This window comes from Mustelus asterias, chromosome 4 (genome assembly GCF_964213995.1).
Source record: "Mustelus asterias chromosome 4, sMusAst1.hap1.1, whole genome shotgun sequence".
Classification (NCBI taxonomy): Eukaryota; Metazoa; Chordata; class Chondrichthyes; order Carcharhiniformes; family Triakidae; genus Mustelus; species Mustelus asterias.
The window spans coordinates 136,874,353-136,893,471 of record NC_135804.1 but is presented as its reverse complement, the minus strand read 5'-3'; the positions used below and the strand labels follow the sequence as shown (position 1 = coordinate 136,893,471).

Sequence of the window (19,119 nt, the reverse complement as noted above, 5' to 3'; positions counted from 1 at the left end):
CTTGAATCTGTCGGATTGCCACATAAAGCTGAAAATAAAGGCTACCTGCCATCTTCCATCCAGCAGAACATGGTCATAAAAGGGCTCTGTCCAGGGGTTTAAACACTTGGCAACCCCCCTACATTGTTTTCTATTGAAACTTCTGTACCAGCTCCTACAAGACTAATTCATCTCTACATTGTGGAAAAAACATCTAAAGGAAAAGTGGATAACTCAACATCAGCTTCAGCCCCTTAATCTCGCTGAGAAAATACATCATTGGTCTTTTGAAAATGGGCTCACATGAAACAAAATTTCTATTTTGTCTGTAGTCTTGGCCCTGCAACTCTTTATTTCCTTTATCCTGCTTTTATTGCAGGAATATACTGGTGAGGGAATACATAGCGACGGCCCCTCCTACATTTTTATTGGTGGCACAGTGGCTTGCGATGCTGCCTCAGAGCGTCAGGGACCCGGGTTCGATTTCCGGCTTGGGTCACTGTCTGTGTAGAGTCTGCACATTCTCCCCGTGTCTGTGTGGGTTTCTTCCGGGTGCTCCAGTTTACTCCCACACTCCAAAAGACGTGCTGGTTAGGTGGTTTGGCCATGCTAAATTCTCCCTCAGTGTACCCAAACAGATACCGGACTGTGGCGACTAGGGGATTTTCGCAGTAACTTCATTGCAGTGTTAATATGAGCCTACTTGGGACACTAATAAATAAATAAACTTTCAAACTTTAAACTTTTAAACAAACGCTTTTAGCTCTCTTGAGTTTGCTGTGGGGTTATTATTAGAGAATTGAATCACACCAACACTGAAAGGTTGGGGAAAATAAGCCACCACGAGTAAAGGAGGAATTCAAAGATCAAAAACACCCTTCTCTTTCCAGACAGCAACTTGGTCACATGGTTCACTCACTGTGTGGATGACCAAATGTCTCTTCTTACAAAGAACCCAGTTAAACCACACTCCTAGATCTTCCTCCCACAGACTTCTGATGGACATGAGATCACAGGGACCCGTGTCCTTGTACAGCAATGTTTCACTTTGGTGAGAGGAGAACATATTCGAGTGTTTAAATCAAATCTCCCTCTTGTCCATAACCAAATGCAGGGAACAACTGGCAGGATTTTATGGCCTCACCCGTCCCAAAACCGTAAAATCCCACCCGAGGTCAACAGATCTTTCCATGCTCCGCCCCTCGCCCGCTCTGATTCCCGTGGCGTGCGGGCTGGTAAAATTCCAGCCAACATTGCAACAAATCCTCCCAAACCACAGAGGATTAAAGCATATCAAATAATGGTTTACAATATTGTGAAGAATTTCAAGTGGGTCAAAAGTCGATTATTTCCACGACTTTGATGAATCATTATCAAGGTTATCACTGGAAGAATGAAAGAGGAAGCGAGAGGATTATTTTCACACGGCAATGAGCGCGGAATGTGTTGTGTATTGAGGCTATGACTCAACAGAGACAATTACTTCATTTAAAAATGAATTGTGCAAATCTGCGATAACAGAAACGAAAAGGGAAAAAAATTGGAAAATTGGAGAAGATTGATATTGGATTGGTCAAGTTGGAAAGCCAACGCTGGAAGGAAAGCTGTCAAATAGCTCCCTTCTATTCTGTAAATTTGATGGTTCCTATCACAAAACATAGTGCACATTGTGAACAAAAGAACCATCTCACATTCTGTAGTTGGGCTCAGTAATTTTCAATACAAATCACATAAGCAATATTTTATCATATTACAAAAACAATGAAGTGCGACTTGAAAACTATCAGCACTAAATTCCTGCATTAATTATTTATGCTCTAGATATTCAAATGGAAAATCATCATTGAAATGGCCACTTTATAGACACAAAACCCATTCCGACTAACTTTCATCCAAAGTGACCACTACTTAGTTTGTCAAAATTAACAAAAGGGAAGGTTCTACTTTTGGAATGAATATAAGACACGTGGTTAGAAGGGGAGAACAAAGCTGGTTGGAAGGCCTACTGGGACAAAGTCCTCTGGGACTTTTCCCCAGTCATATGAAAGGCTATTAAGGCTCTCTGGTGCTCACCTTAACCCCATACAGTCAGGCCATCTGCATTTTCCCCATTGTCAGTGACCCAGTATTGGCTATGTGTAGAGCTCAGGAGCCATGTGAAGATAAAAAAAAACAAATCTCTAACAATTTAAGAGAGCTCACACTCATACAAACTTGATACAAAATTCCTCTTGCCAAACCCATTCAAAGATTTTAAATTTCCTCAAGTGGCCAATCTCTGGTAAAAGCAAATAAACATTTATCTATTTACAAGCTTCAAAAATATTCATCATTTAATAGTCCCCCACTTAATACTGTCAATTGAAATGTGAACTCAGTCCCCTGCTGAGGTAAGTAGTTTTAGAGCATTTAAAACTCAGTCAAGCATTCATAATGTGCTCAGCTGTAAAACCAACATTTGGGAAATGAAAACAATGATGTCTATTGAAGCTTCAGGAACAGATGGCTAATGGTTTGCCCTATCCTGAACCAGATGGTCTGTCAAAAAATACATTCCAGCTGCTGGCATTCATTGTTTTTACTCCAGCTGAAAGCTGCAGCCTGTTTTTTTTAAATGACCAGGGTTTGAAATCATTATCAGATCATGACATTTAAACAGATCAATCAACTTTTCAAAAGCCTTCACCATAAAATCCTGATTCCCACAGTGCCAACTAAATAGTTGTACTTAGAAGTAAAAATTGGCACTAATTTTAAATGGCCTGGCTGATTCATATTTACCGCCTGTGTGATTCAGGACCCACTCTTTTTCCTGCATCGGGGTCACACCTGCCAGTTTCTAGGCCTCCGGAGTTGAGTTGCCTCCATGAGAATCCGATTCATTGTTCCGGATTGTTGGCTCAAATTTGAGGCGGTGAACTTAGTTTCACTTCATTTCATAAACACAAAGAAATCCCTCACCTGTGATTCTTAATTCGGTTGTTCTTCTCACCAGCTTGTTTTTGTACTTTAATTCACAGGTGTAATTCCCCAAATCATCCTCTTTAACCTCTTGGATCACCAGGGCGTTTCTCTTTTGCAAAATCGTACTTCTCCATGATTTAGGCGAACATTCCTGGGAGAACACGGGGTTAATATAGAAGCCAAAAAGAATATGCATTTATTTTCAATTAGCTTTAATAGCACAATGTATATAAAAACATGATGTGCCTTTCCCCAGACAGCTATATCTTGCAACTTATTCATTTCAAGAGAATCTCTGGAAGGATGGATCTAAAATGTGTCAACACCCACAACGCCCACATTTGCTTCTTTCCCATTGTTCTTTCTCTTGCCCTATTTAATTTGGTCAATCCTATAAGGGTTGCTCCTTGAGTTGCAAGGAAAGCTCTCAACCCAAAATATTTCTCTCTCCTTTTTGTAATTCTCAATACATTATACCTTTCAGAAAAGAGAGAAAATAAGAAGAGTACTGACCCAATCAGAAGGCATTTGCAAAAAGCTGATGAAAGCTTAAACAGATTAAGAGAAAGTGGGGCCTTTATTCAAGGATGAAGCCTCCAAGTCCCTCCATCATAGCCGCTAATGCTGGCCCCACTGTATAATATGATGGTGGCATGTGTGGAAAACGGTTAGATTTGACCCCCAAGCACTTTATGCTGGTGTTCGGTCCAAAGAGGTCATAGAATCATAGAATCTCTACAATGCAGAAGGAAGCCATTTGGCCCATCATGTCTGCACCGACCACAATCCCATCCAGGCCCTATTCCCATTACCCCACATATTTACCCTGTTAATCCCCTGACACTACAGTCAATTTAGCATGGCCAATCAACCCAACCCACATATTTTTGGATGGTGGGAGGAAATCGGAGCACCCAGAGGAAACCCACGCAGACACAGGGAGAACATGCAGACGCCACACAGAATTGAACCCGGGTCCCTGGCGCTGTGAGGCAGCAGTGCTCACCACTGTGCCACCCAGCGATGAACCTATAAAGAACAGTTGAGTGTTTTGGATCAGTCAGGTTCCCTTATTTCACCATATATAATGCTGGAACAGTCACAGATCATAGAAACCCTACAGTGCAGAAGGAGGCCATTCAGCCCATCAAGTCTGCACCAAAACAATCCCACTCAGCCCCCATCCCCATAGCCTCACTTATTTACCCAGCTAGCCCCCTGACACTTAGGGTCAATTTAGCATGGCCAATCAACCTCACATCTTTGGCCTACGATTGTTGGCCGTTGGACGATAATGGGGATGGTTATTGAGTTTTGATAGCTGGATAATTTCTTGAACTGTGCATTGTCTCACATAACAATGTCAGTTGGTGCATTCAGCAAGAAGGTGACACATATTTCTTCGATGCAAAGTTCTTATTCAAGTTCTCTACCCAGCCCAATTCAACATTCTGAAGGAGAGAGATGAATATTCTCTGTACATTTACTCTTTCAAAATATTTAACATTGTCAACATACCCTTTTCATCAATTTAATAAAATACCATATATGTACATAACTATTGAACCATCCCCACCTAATATTTATCCTGATAATTAAGCTCACTTTTTGTCAGATAATCATCCAGCTTATTAACACATATTAACTTTGAGGACCGTTCCCATCCATCAGTGTTAGCAAAGGAAATTCAGACAGATGACTGGTCTTGTGTGAGATTGGATTATCTTGGAACAACATCCTCTATTCTTGCAAACACAAACAAATTCAAAAACTTACATCCACAATGTTCTTTCCTTTCATCAAAGAGATGTCTCTCAATTCTCATTAACCATAGAGTCATAAAATCCTACTATGCAGTGCAGAAGGAGGCCATTTGGCCCATCCAGTTTGCACCGACCACAATTCCACCCAGGCTCTATCCCCATTACCCCATAACCCCATGCATTTACCCTAGCTAATCCTCCTGACTCTAAGGGGCAAATTAGCACGACCAATCCACCTAACACGCACATCTTTGGACTGTGGGAGGGAACCAGAGCACGCAGAGGAAACCCACGCAGACACGGGGAGAATGTGCAAACTCCACACGGACAGTCACCCAAGCCAGGAATCGAACCTGCGTCCCTGGCGCTGTGAGGCAGCAGTGCTAACCATTATGCTACTGTGCCGCCCCTAAAGCCCAATAATAATTTAGAGTTATAAATTCTGGATTACCCAAAGATGTTATCTTTTTAACAACCTTGTAGTTTTGTCGATAATTGAAGATTGCACCCACACCTTTCTCCTTTTCTCTTCTTTTGATTGTATAAAGCCTGGTTCCCATGACAATATTTATTACCTAATGTCTCTATACTGAAATCCTTGGCCCACACACTCTTCAAGTCCATTGAAATATTTTCCATTTCTTCCCTGTTGTCTATTTAATCATATAGCTTAGCATGGTCAGCAAATTCTCACATCACCATCTCCAAATTGTTTAGGAACAATGTTCACGAAGTGGATGCAAAAGCCTCTAAAAAGTTGAATGAGCAACATATTTATGATGTATTGACTAATTACCCATGAGGTTAGTTAGGGCCTACTAATTTAGCATAATTTGAGGTACGGATCTAATTTACTCCATAAGATTAGGGGCAGGATTTTCTGGCCGCGCTCGCCGCAAGACCAGAAAATTCCGCCCGAGGTCAACGGACCTTTGCATAGTCCGTGTCCCACTCGCTACAATTCCCGGGCAAGCATGATAGGAAAATTCCACCTTACACTTAGCACAACAACAGGCCTTTCAGCCCAGTAGGTCTATGTTTATGCCAGACATAAGCCTCCTCCCATCCTGCATTATCAATCCCCATCAGTATATTCTTTCAAACTTTCTCCCTCATGTGCTTAATCAGTTTTTGCTTAAATCCACCAACATTAGTCTCTAATTAAATGGTGGAAGGGGTGTCAAGGAGCTGAATGACCTACTCATTTTTCTAACTTCCATGTTTTCAAAGAATCATCATTTAGAGTTTATTTACTGGTGTCACAAGTAGGCTTACATTAACACTGCAATAAAGTTACTGTAAAACTCCCCTAGTCGCCACACTCTGGTGCCTGTTTGGGTACACTGAGGGAGAATTTAGCATAGCCAGTGCACCTAACCAGAACATCTTTCGGACTGTGGGAGGAAACCGGAGCACCCGGAGGAAACCCATACAGACACGGGGAGAACGTGCAGACTCCACACAGACAGTTACCCAAGTCGGGAATCGAACCCATGTCCCTGGCACTGTGAGGCAGCAGTGCTAAACACTGTGCCACAGTACCACCCATAGAATCCCTACAGTGCAGAAGGAGGCCATTCGGCTCATCGAGTGTGCACTGGCTCTCCAACAGGACATCTTACCCAGGAGCTGAGTACATGAGTTGGGAGCAAGATCTCAAACGCTTGCTTCACAGAGCTGCTTAATGATCAAATTCTGTAATACCCCGACAGCTGAAAAGGCAAAACTGAATGGGAAATGTTGACATCGAAATGCATTAGGGTAACTTGTGACACTAAAACATGGTTAAAGTCATTACAACCGGAAGCGAGGTTCATGAACAAAAGTATGCACCTTGTGGTTGGTTATTAATAATATATGGGTTATATCAAGTCAATGAAAATTATATGCTATCAAGACAAATTCTTGCTTCACAGGTTCCTGGCACGGTGGCACAGTGATTAGTACTGCTGCCTCACAGCGCCAGTGACCCGGGTTCGATTCCCAGCTTGGGTCACTGTCTGTGTGGAGCTTGTACGTTCTCCCTGTGTCTGCGTGGGTTCCCTCCGGGTATTCCGATTTCCTCCCAAAGATGCGCAGGTGAGGTGGATTGGCCGTGCTATATTGTCCCTTAGTGTCCCAAGATGTATAGGCTAGGTGGATTAGTGGGGTAAATACAAGGGGCTCCTGGATAGGGCATGGGTGGGGTGATCTGTTGGAGAGTCAATGCAAATTTGATGGGCCGAATGGCCTCCTTCTGCACTGTAGGGACTTGATGATTCTATATTCAACTAGATTATGGTAACTGGGCTGATTTACTGGAATGAAGCATCTTTCTTACCTTGTACCAAACAATATCCAGATCTTGGTCTTCTGTGATGAAATCTTCAATGTCTGGGCAGAACAGCTCTTTGCTTTTCGTGATTTCAGCTTTCTCCAAGTTTCGGATCATACTGTTGTAGCAAAGTCCTGAATCATTTTCTGCCACTGTCAAGGACATCGTCACCTTCATGCAGTACGTCGAGTTTCTGCAACAAGGGAACATTTTTATATTCCTAATTTCATTTCAGGCATTTCAGAATTTTTTTTTTAAATAAGAAAGAAGATATTGATTCTTGGCAAGACACCAACTGGAAATAAAAAGTGGTGCTCAGGAATACATGAAATTTTAATGAAACTTCAACTCAACTACAAAACATTGAATTTGGCAATTTTCTACATTATTAATGCTTTAATGAAAATACTTTTCTATCATGTTTCAGTTTCTCTGGTGCAAAGTAAACAAGTTGTGGTGTCCTCCATTATACTGTTTGCCAACACTATAGTTAAGAAAACCCACCAACGCCTCTACTTTCTCAGAAGACTAAGGAAATTTGGTATGTCAGCTATGACTCTAACCAACTTTTACAGATGCATCATAGAAAGCATTCTTTCCGATTGTATCACAGCTCCTGCTCTGCCCAAGACCGCAAGAAACTACAAAGGGCCGTGAATGTAGCCCAATCCATCACGCAAGCCAGCCTCCCATCCATTGTTCTGTCTACACTTTCCGCTGCCTCAAAAAAGCAGCCAGCATAACTAAGGACCCCACGCACCCCGGACATACACTCTTCCGTCAGCAAAAAGATACAAAAGTCTGAGGTCACGTACCAACCGACTCAAGAACAGTTTCTTCCCTGCTGCCATCAGTCTTTTGAATGGACCTACCTCGTATTAAGTTGATCTTTCTCTACACCCTAGCTATGACTATAACACTACATTCTGCACTCTCTTTGTTTCCTTCTTTATGAATGGTATGCTTTGACTGTATACTAGTACATGTGACAATAATGAATCAAATAAATCAAATCAAATGTTTGCATTGGTGGCACAGTGGCTAGCACTGCTGCCTCAGCGACAGGCACTGGGTTCAATTCCAGCCTTGGGTGACTGTCTGTCTGGAGTTTGCACATTCTCCCTGTGTCTGTGTGGGTTTCCTCTGGGTGCTCTGATTTCCTCCCACAGTCCAAAGTTGTGCAGGTTAGGTGGATAGGCCATGAAAAATTGTCCCTTCGTGTCCCAAGATGTGTAGGTTAGAGGGATAAGTGAGGTCAATGTGTGGGGTTGTGTGGGGGATGGGACTAGGTAAGGTGCTCTGACGGACAGATAGTACAGACTTGATGAGCCGAATGGTCTCCTTCTGCACTGTAGAGATCCTATGATTCTATCATTCTATTCTGAGTAATAAGACTTGAAAGAATCCAGCACCAAAATATCAGAGATGCCAGGCTCACTTCCTGGCATGTTGTATAGAATTTACAGCATAGAAACTAACCACTTTGCCCAACTGGACTGTGCCAATGTTTATGCTAACATGGGCCTCATCCGACCCACTTCAGTGTTCATAATGAATCTAATGTTATGACCGCTGCTGATGTTACGATTGAACTGGGAGGTCCCAGAATGGAACCCGAGCTCAATAGACCATAACTTCCCATTTTCTTCACAGACATGATGAACAGAATCACAAGACTGCCTGTTACCTTTTAACAAAGAAATAAAACATTTATTAAACATGAAAAGATTGAGAATAATACAATACTCCTTCAGCCCACCTTTCTCTCCTCAACTATACCCAGCTTTTTAAGGATAGCACAAGTTACAGAATATATCTCTTATACTCTATTGTTCTCAGTAAGTGCACAGTCCCTGTAAACCAGCAGGACAACACACCACACAATGAAACCAAGTACCAGATGCCATTCAATATAACTTCTGCAGATTTCTCATCAAATTCCCCCCAGATGCTTATCTCACTGTGAGCTATTGTGAGTGGCCTCACTGGCACTCCAATTTTCAAAAATTCTGAACTCCACACTCAAAAAGAACATTCTCCCGAACAATGCTTTCTCTCACATGCTTCACTACGGATCCGCTTACAGGATTTCAATCTCTCTTTTCATCATTCCTCTGTTTTAGATTGCCATTCAAGCTTCCACACAACATGTCAGGTAGCCAGCCATGCCAACAGAACACTACTAATTCACAGACTGTACTAAGATGTCAACAAATTTTAATAATTCCAGTTATCTGACTTCTCGCTAACCAACTTCTCCATTCAGCTCCATCTTTAACTGTTAAGCCTTTCTTTGCCCCTTTCTTTAACTTCAGGAAACAGTGTCTTGCTCAATTTCCAGTTCATTTTGTCCCTTTGACTTCAGTCTTTCTAGATCTTCTCTTTCATTCCCCGGTTTTGAGAACAAGCTGTTCTTAAGCTTCTAGCGTCTTTTTTTTTGGGAAGTCTGTTTTTTGCAGCTCCTATGGCTTGTACAACTGCTCCTGGGTCCATCTCACAACTAAACTCAAAAGGTCTTTCTCACTTAAAGTGGGCCCTGGTCGCTAAGCAACAACCCAGTCATTCTTTACACTTGTTTGTTTTCACTCTATAAACACTCTAATCACAATGTAGGCACAGTTAGAAATTAAACTCCAAACCTCCATAACTGCAAACATCTAGCTAAAGTTTTAATTCTTTCTTACACAGAAACAGACAATTAAACTAACCTAAATCTCTCCCTTGTTTTTAGTACCCAAAAATACAGGTAGGATTACTTAAACCTCTTTCTAGACTGTAATGTAACATTCAACTCAGCTCAGTATGATAATTAAATATTCAAAGTTGTTTTATTTCATGTCTTATAATTCAGATTGTTAAACATGATGTGGAGATGCTGGCGTTGAACTGTAGTGGGCACAGTAAGAAATCTCATAACACCGGGTTAAAGTCCAACAGGTTTATTTAGAATCACAAGCTTTTGGAGCGCGGCTCCATCATCAGATGAGTGGAGAGATAGGTTTCACAAATACCACATATACAGACAAAGATACTATTAATAGTATTCCAACCATTATTCCCATGAAATTCATCTCCAAACTCCGTGGCCTGGGCCTCGGCTCCTCCCTCTGTGACTGGAGCCTGAACTTCCTAACTCACAGACCACAATCAATAAGGATAGGCAACAACACCTCCTCCACAATCATCCTGAACACCAGTGCCCCACAAGGCTGTGTTCTCAGCCTCCTACTATACTCCTTATACACCTATGACTGTGCAGCCAAATTCCCCTCCAATTTGATTTTCAAGTTTGCTGATGACAGCACCGTAGTGGGATAGATCTCAAACAATGACGAGACAGAGTACAGGAATGAGATAGTGAATCTGTTGAATTGGTGCAGCGACAATAATCTCTCCCTCAATGTCAACAAAACAAAGGAGCTTGTCATCGACTTCAGGAAGCGTAGAGAAGAACATGCCCCTGTCTACATCAATGAGGATGAAGTACAAAGGGTCGAGACCTTCAAGATTTTAGGTGTCCAGATCACTAACAACCTGTCCTCATCCCCCCAAGCTGACACTATAGTTAAGAAAACCCACCAATGCCTCTACTTTCTCAGAAGCCTAAGGAAATTCGGCATGTCAGCTATGACTCTCACCAACTTTTACAGATGCACCATAGAAAGCATTCTTTCTGGTTGTACCACAACTTGGTATGGCTCCTGCTCTGCCCAAGACCTCAAGAAGCTACAATCCATCATCCATCCATCTAGCTCAATCCATCACGCAAATCAGCTGCCCATCCATTGACTCTGTCTACACTTCCCGCTGCCTCAGCAAAGCAGCCAGCACAATTAAGGACCCCACGCACCCCGGAAGTTCTCTCTTCCACATTCTTCTGTCGGGAAAAGATACAAATGTCTGAAGTCACATACCAAATGATTCAAGAACAGTTCCTTCCCCTGCTGCCGTCAGAATTTTGAATGGACCTACCTTGCATTAAGTTGATCTTTCTCTACACCCTAGCTATGACTGTAACACTACATTCTGCACTTTCTCATTTCCTTCTCTATGAATGGTATGCTTTGTATAGGGCGCAAGAAACAATATTTTTCACTGTATGCTAATGCAGGTGACAACAATAAATCAAATCATTATCTTGCAATTGTGTCTTTGTCTATATATGCCGTGTCTTCAATGGGAGAGTCGGGTTCCTCAATATCCTTGGGGGACGGAGGTGGGTCTTCTATTTCACTTTGGGATCGGAGCATCCTTTAAAATAGCAGCCAATACCTGTGAAGCCGGGTTTGTGGCGAATTTAATCCCCGCTCCTTTCAGAATCAATGCAAAACATGTCTCTGTCCCAAAAAATGACGAAGTGCGGGAAGATTGCGCTGTGACTCACACTGGACATGCCGATGTGAATCACACCGGTTTTCTCACCCAAATTGACACTTAGGTCAGAATGCTTCGGTTTTGTTCACCCCGCTGTTGCCGCCAGCACGAACGGAGGATTTGGCATTCAGCCAAATCGCCATTCACTGCAGTGGGACCGGAGAATCCCAGCCGTAGGCGAGATTGGAGAATTCAGGCTTGAGTCATTTTTTAGGAAAATTCCACTCGTTATGTTCAAGGTGGCTTATTAAACATTTTCTGCTGTGAAGTCAAATACTGTTTTGCGCCAAAAACTGTAATGCTCCTCGGGAATGTTTAGAAAAGATATGGATGAATTACTTTTAACAATCAAAACATTCCTCCAAAACATTAATTCTGGGCAAATAGATCAGAGTTAATGGCCGGAATTCTTCACCCGTCACGTCCCGCCATCGCGGCCAGTGAGAATGGAGAATTTGGCGCTCAGTTAAATCTCCATTCACTGCGATGGGATCGGAGAATCCTAGTCGCGGGCAAGGTTGGAGAATCCCGACATTATCTTAAGCCAAAAGGAATTGTGCTCATTTTTACAAAGATTATTACTACAATAAGATTTTTGGGTGTGAGGAACATATAGGGAACAACAGGTTACAGTTTAAAAAGCACCTCTCAATGGAAACGCTGAGGAAGAAAGGGTCAGCGCGGTGGCACAGTGGTTAGCACTGCTGCCTCACAGCGCCAGCGACCTAGGTTCAATTCTGGCCTCGGGTCACTGTCTGTGTGGAGTTTGCATGTTCTCTCCGTGTCTGCGTGGGTTTCCTCTGGGTGCTCTGGCTTTCTCCCACAGTCCAAACATGTGTGGGTGAGGTTGATTGGCCATGCTAAATTGCCCTTAGTGTCGAGGGGATTAACAGGGTAAATGAGGGTTATGGGAATAGGGCCTGGATGGGATTGTGGTCGATACAGACATGATGGGCCGAAAGGTCTCCTTCTGTACTGTAGAGATTCTATGAACCTGCTGGAACAGTAAATCAAATCATTTGCCTCTGAGATACTTGTGTTGAATTTTAACACTAACAATTAAATTAGAATTTAGCTTTGCAGCCACACAATATTAACAATGAAGCAGCCCGCTTGATTGGCAGCCCATCTACCATCTTCAACATCTACTCCCAACACCACCAACGTTCGGTGGCAGCCATGTGCACCATCAAGGAGCAATTCATCAAGGCTCCTTCTTCAGCCCCATCCAAACCTATAACCTCTACCATCTTGAAGGACAAGGCCACCAAGTGTATAGGAACACCACCAACAACAAACTCCTCTCCAAGTCACATACCACCTCTACTTGGAAGAATGGCCAGAATTCTCGGGGCATTCTCACCCTGCTTCCACTGCCACCGAGAATGGAAAATTTGATGCTCATCCAAATTTCCGTTCACTGCTATGGGACTGGAAAATCCCAGCTGGTGGCGAGGTCAGAGAAACGGTCCTATATCGCCGTCCCTTCCCTGTCGCTGGGTCAAAATCCTGGAACTCCCTCCCGAACAGCACTGTGAGTGCACCTGCTCCACAGAAACTGCAGTGGTTAAAGAAGAGAGCTCACCGCCACTTTCTCAAGGGCAACTAGGCCCAGCCAGCGATACTCACACAGAGTAATAGAATCATAGAGGTTTATAGCAAGGAAAGAGGCCCTTTGGCACTACTTGTCGATGCCACCCTTTTTTTAATCAATAAGCTGGTCCCAATTGTCCACATTTTGCCCATATCCCTCTATAACCTATGTAACTGTCTAAATGCTTTTTAAAAGATAAGATTGTACCCACCTCTACGACTACCTCTGGCAGCTTGTTCCAGGCACTCACCATCCTCTGTGTGAAATAATTGCCCCTCTGGACCTTTTTTTATCTCTCCCCTCTCACCTTAAACCTATGCCCTCTAGTTTTAGACTTCCCTGCCTTCGGGAAAAGATGTATGTCGCTCATTATTTTATAGACCCCCACAAGATCACCCCTAAGTCTCCTATGCTCCAGAGAAAAAAGTTGCAGTCTATCCAGCCTCTCTGTATTATTCAAACTATCAAGTCCCGGTAGCATCCTAGTAACTCTTTTCTGCACTCTTTCTAGTTTAATAATATCCTTTCTGTAATAGGGTGACCAGAACTGTACACAGTATTCCAAGTGTGGCCTTACCAATGTCTTGTGCAACTTCAACAAGACGTCCCAACTCCTGTATTCAATGTTCTGACCAATGAAACCAAGCATGCTGAATGCCTTCTTCCACCACTCTGTCCACCTGTGACTCCACGTTCAAGGAGTTATGAACATGTACCCCGAGATCTCTTTGTTCTGTAACTCTCCCCAACACCCTACCATTAACTGAGTAAGTCCTGCCCTGGTTTGATCAGCAGATCCCATGAAAGAATTAAAAAGAATGAATTGAAACAGGACTAATTCCGGCCTCGGGAGACTTGTGTGGAGTTTGCACATTCTCCCCGTGCCTGCGTGGGTTTCCTCTGGGTGCTCTGGTTTCCTCCCACAGTAAGAAGTCTCACAACACCAGGTTAGAGTCCAACAGGTTTATTTCGCACTAGCTTTTGGAGTCTCAGGCTCCTTCATCAGGTGAGTGAGGACTTGTGTTCACAAACAGGGCATATACAGACACAAACTCAATTTACAAGATAATGGTTGGAATGCGAGTCTTTACAGGTAATCAAGTCTTAAAGGTACAGGCAATGTGAGTGGAGAGAGGGCCGAGCACAGGTTAAAGAGGTGTGTATTGTCTCCAGCCAGGACAGTTAGTGTCTTTTGACCTGGTGTTGTGAGACTTCTTACTGTGCTTACCCCAGTCCAACGCCAGCATCTCCACACCATTCCTCTCACAGTCCAAAGATGCTTGGTTGGCCATGATAAATCGCCCCTTAATGTCAGGGGGATTAGCAGGGTAAATGCATGGGGTTATGGGGATAGGCCTGGGTGGGATTGTTGTCAGTGCAGGCTTAATGAGCCGAACGACCTCCTTCTGCACTGTAGGGATTCTATGAAAGCATACGAGATTTCTGTTTGGTGAGTGTACTAAGGGATTTGGAACCAAGGCAACCAAATGGAATTAAAATATAAACAGCCATGATCCAATGCTGGAAGAAACTGGAAGGGGTGAATGGTTCTACTCCTGTCCCTATCTTCCAAATAGGATAAGAGAGGCGATGGTATCACAGTTAGACTATTAATCCAGAAACTCAGCTAATGTTCTGGGCACCCGGGTTCAAATTCCACCATGGCAGATGGTGGAATTTGAATTCATTAAAAATATCTGGAATTAAGAATCTACTGATGACTATGAACCCATTGCCAATTGTCGGAAAAACCCATCTGGTTCACTAATGCCCTTTAGGGAAGGAAATCTGCCATCCTTACCTGGTCTGGCCTACATGTGACTCCAGAGTCACAGCAATGTGGTTGACTCTAAACTTCCCTCGGGCAATAAATGCTGGCCAGCCAGCGACGCCCATGGCCCATGTCCCCCATGAATAAAAAAAAACAAGAAAATAACTGGGCATTCACCTGTAGTAGATCCACACTTGCAATTAAGTGAATTGTGTAATGTCATTTTCATACATTCACCTCAAACATCCTGTACAGCCACTCAGTCAGTGCTGGCTCTGAGGCCCATACAGACTGCAGGCTCTATCATGGTGCCATCGACAAGATGCACTGCAGCAATTCATCAAGGCTCCTTTAATAGCACTATCCAACCCATAACCATCCAGAAGGACAAGGGCACCAGATGCATAGGAACAACACCAGCAACAAGTCCCCCTTCAAGTCACATACCATCCCAACTTGGAACAATGGCCAGAATTCCAATTTTTTGGGACCAGCTCTGCAGCAAAAACTGATGCTGGACATCAAGGATGCAGCTCCAATCCAGGCAGGAGGCCCAGCCCGGGTGGGGTGTGCAGAGGTAGCAAGCTGCAGGGAGTCGGGGTAGGCTGTGTGAGAGTGGTTCGGGGCAAGGCAGTGGTGGGTACTGCTGTTGGTATAGTGCGTAACTTGGATGCCCAGGAGGGAAAAAAGGTCCTTTGTTGTGTCTGAATCCAATGTTTGATTTGATTTGAGTTGATTTATTGTTGTCACATGTATTAACATACAGTGAAAAGTATTGTTTCTTGTGTGCTATATAGACAAAGCATACCGTTCATAGAGAAGGAAACAAGAGGGTTCAGAATGTAGTGTTACAGTCATAGCTAGGGTGTAGAGAAAGATCAACTTAATGCAAGCTAAGTCCATTCAAAAGTCTGACAGCAGCAGGGACAACACTGTTCTTGAGTCGGTTGGTACGTGACCTCAGACTTTTGTATCTTTTTCCCGATGGAAGAAGGTGGAAGAGAAAATGTCCGGGCTGCTTGGGGTCCTTAATTATGTTGGCTGCTTTGCCGAGGCAGTGGGAAGTGTGGACAGGGTCAATGGATGGGAGGCTGGTTTGCATGATGGATTGGGCTACATCCATGACCTTTTGTGGTTCCCTGCGGTCTTGGGCAGAGCAGGAGCCATACCAAGCTGTGATACAACCAGAAAGAATGTTTTCTATGGTGCATCTGTAAAAGTTGGTGAGAGTTGTAGCTGACATGCCAAATTTTCTTAGTCTTCTGAGAAAGTAGAAGCGTTGGTGGGGCTTTCTAACTATAGTGTCAGCTTGGCAGGGGGGACCAGGACAGGTTGCTGGTGACCTAAAAACTTGAAGATCTCGATCCTTTCTACTTCGTCCCCATTGATGTAGGCAGGGGCATGTTCCCCTCTACGCTTCCTGAAGTCGATGACAATCTCCTTCATGTAAAAAGTGTCTGACATTTACGCTGATGCAAGCAGGGGATTCGGCAAGGATGGTTTTGTAGCGTGCAATAGGAACTCCGCTTTTGCATCATGGCACAAATTGATGTCACAACGTAAAAAACATTGCTGTCAACCATTTGAGTCATGGCTGTGATTAATGGGGTAGATTTAGTGGTGTGACTCTAAGGAGCTATTTACACTGTCTCTTTTGCAGACTAAGGTAAGCTATCTCCATGCTTTCTGAATGGAATCATTAATCAGGTGCCATTTCCGATCTAAAAAGGAGACTGATACAACAATAATAATGCTCTCAAGTTTATATTATCCAGCATTCACCTAAGGAAATGTTCAGAGATATCCTCTGTGTAAAATCAAAGATCATTCCATGCCAGTTAGACCAAACTGATGTATTCCAATGAGTATGATACCACCATAGCATAATTAAGCAGTGATAACTGTTAAACTGTGATCTATTTTTCAACAGTTGTTGTTCAAGTTGGGAAAATTGATACCCTTGCAAAATTTAATAACGGTTTTAGTCCGCTGATGATACAAATTGATGTCATCAGAGTGTTATTAAGGATTGCCATTAGTTTTCTCGCTGTTAATTTTTGCACTAAAGTGGGATAATGTTGGTTGAGGTGTTAATGGATTGTTTATCCCTCCTTACTGATGTTCTGAGAATGTTTTTATTCGTCTTTCAGGCTTATTAATGGCGAACATGTGCAGAGTGCCCCAGCTGCAGAATTAAATGACGAATTAGAATCAAAGAATCCCTACAGTGCAGAAGGAGGCCATTCAGCCCATCAAGTCTGCACCGACCACAGTCCCACCCAGGCCCTATTCCCATAACCCCACATATGTACCCCACTAATCCCTCTAATCTACGCATCCCGGAACACTAAGAGGCAATTTAGCATGGCCAATGCACTTAACCCACACATCTGTGGACTGTGGGAGGAAACCGGAGCACCTGGACGAAACCCACGCAGACACGGAGAGAATGTGCAAACTCCACGCAGACAGTCACCCGAGGCCGGAATTGAACCCAGGTCCCTGGAGCTGTGAGGCAGCAGTGCCACCGTGCCGCCCATAATTATTTTATGCCAGGTCAAGAGGTTAGAACTGGCATCCGTCTAACGAAGTCAAGGATTTTCAAATAATCTCACAGCGAATCTAAAGGTAAATGGTACTGATGACGATTCCATTGATACAGGTGCTGAAGAAGAACATAGGAATTAGGAGCAGGAGACGGCAATTCAGCCCTTTGACCTGCTCCGCCATTTAACATTGATCTTATGATCTTATTCTGGTCTCAACTCCACTTTCCTGCCTGCTCCCCATCGCAGTTTATCCTGCTTTTCATCAGAAACATACTTTCTTGAATCCATTAATTGATTCTGCCTCCATTGCACTCTGGGGCAGTGAATTCCACCAATTCACAACCCTCCGAGAGAAGTAGTTGCTCCTCATATCAGTTTTGAACCTACCTCCTCCCACTCTCTGGGCGAGATTCCCCGCCTCCCAGCACCGTGTTTCCTGCTGGCGGGACGTGGCGCGGTGTCACGAGGGGTCACGGGCTCAAGGTGAGAGGGGCGAAGTATAACTCAGATATCAGAGGGACATTTTTTACACAGAGGGTGGTGGGGGCCTGGAATGCGCTGCCAAGTAGGGTGGTGGAGGCAGACATGCTGGCATCGTTTAAGACTTACCTGGATAGTCACATGAGCAGTCTGGGAATGGAGGGATACAAACGAATGGTCAAGTTGGACCAATGAGTGGCACAGGCTTGGAGGGCCGAAGGGCCTGTTTCCTGTGCTGCACTGTTCTTTGTTCTTTGTTTGTTATTTGTTTGCTAGTGGTGGGATTTGCTGACGTCACTGAGGTAGCATGGTTTTGTGAAGGGGAGGTCGTGTCTCACTAACTTGAACGAGTTTTTCGAGGAAGTGACAAAGATGATTGATGAGGGTGGGGCAGTGGATGTTGTCTACATGGACTTCAGTAAGGCCTTTGACAAGATCCCTCATGGCAGACTGGTGCAGCAGGTGAAGTCGCATGGGGTCAGAGGTGAGCTGGCAAGGTGGATACAAAACTGACTCAGTCATAGAAGACAGAGACTGGCAATGGAAGGGTGCGTTTCTGAATGGAGGGCTGTGACAAGTGGTGTTCCTCAAGGATCAGTGTTGAGACCTTTGCTGTTTGTAATATATATAAATGATTTGGAGGAAAATGTAACTGGTTTGATCAGTAAGTTTGCGGATGACACAAAGGTTGGTGGATTTGCGGATAGCGATGAGGACCATCAGAGGATACAGCAGGATATAGATCAGTTGGAGACTTGGGTGGAGAGATGGCAGATGGAGTTTAACCCAGATAGATGTGAGGTAATGCATTTTGGAAGGTCTAATGCAGATAGGAAATATACAGTAAATGGCAGAATCCTTGAGTATTGATAGGTAGAGAGATCTGTGTGTACAGGTACACAGATCACTGAAAGTGACAGTGCAGGTGGAGAAGACAGTCAAGAAGGCATACGGCATGCTTGCCTTCATCAGCCTGGGCATTGAGTTTAAAAATTGGCAGGTCATGTTGCAGCTTTATAGAACCTTAGTTAGGCCGCACTTGGAATATAGTGTTCAATTCTGGTCACCACATTACCAGAAGGATATGGTGGCTTTGGAGAGGGTACAGAAAAGATTTGCCAGGATGTTGCCTAGTATGGAGGCTATGAGAAGAAGTGGAGAAACTTAGTTTGTTCTCACTGGAATGATGGAGGTTGAGGGGCGACCCGATAGAAGTCTACAATATTATGAGGGGCATGGACAGAGTGGATAGTCAGAAGCTTTTTCCCAGGATGGAAGAGCCAATTACTAGGGGGCATAAGTTTAAGGTGTGAAGGGCAAGGTTTAAAGGA

At 43.7% G+C, this 19,119-nt stretch overlaps 1 protein-coding gene across 1 annotated transcript in view; it reads right to left on the bottom strand.

The window, feature by feature from the left end:
- Positions 1–19,119, bottom strand: part of il1rapl2 (interleukin 1 receptor accessory protein-like 2) — a 502,399-nt gene that overhangs the window by 439,619 nt on the left and 43,661 nt on the right. The window contains exons 4-5 of the mRNA XM_078212065.1: positions 7,027–7,213; positions 2,941–3,094 (exon numbers count right to left, since the gene is read on the bottom strand). Coding sequence (XP_078068191.1) covers positions 2,941–3,094; positions 7,027–7,213 — 341 coding nt within the window. The remainder of the gene's footprint in view (positions 1–2,940; positions 3,095–7,026; positions 7,214–19,119) is intronic.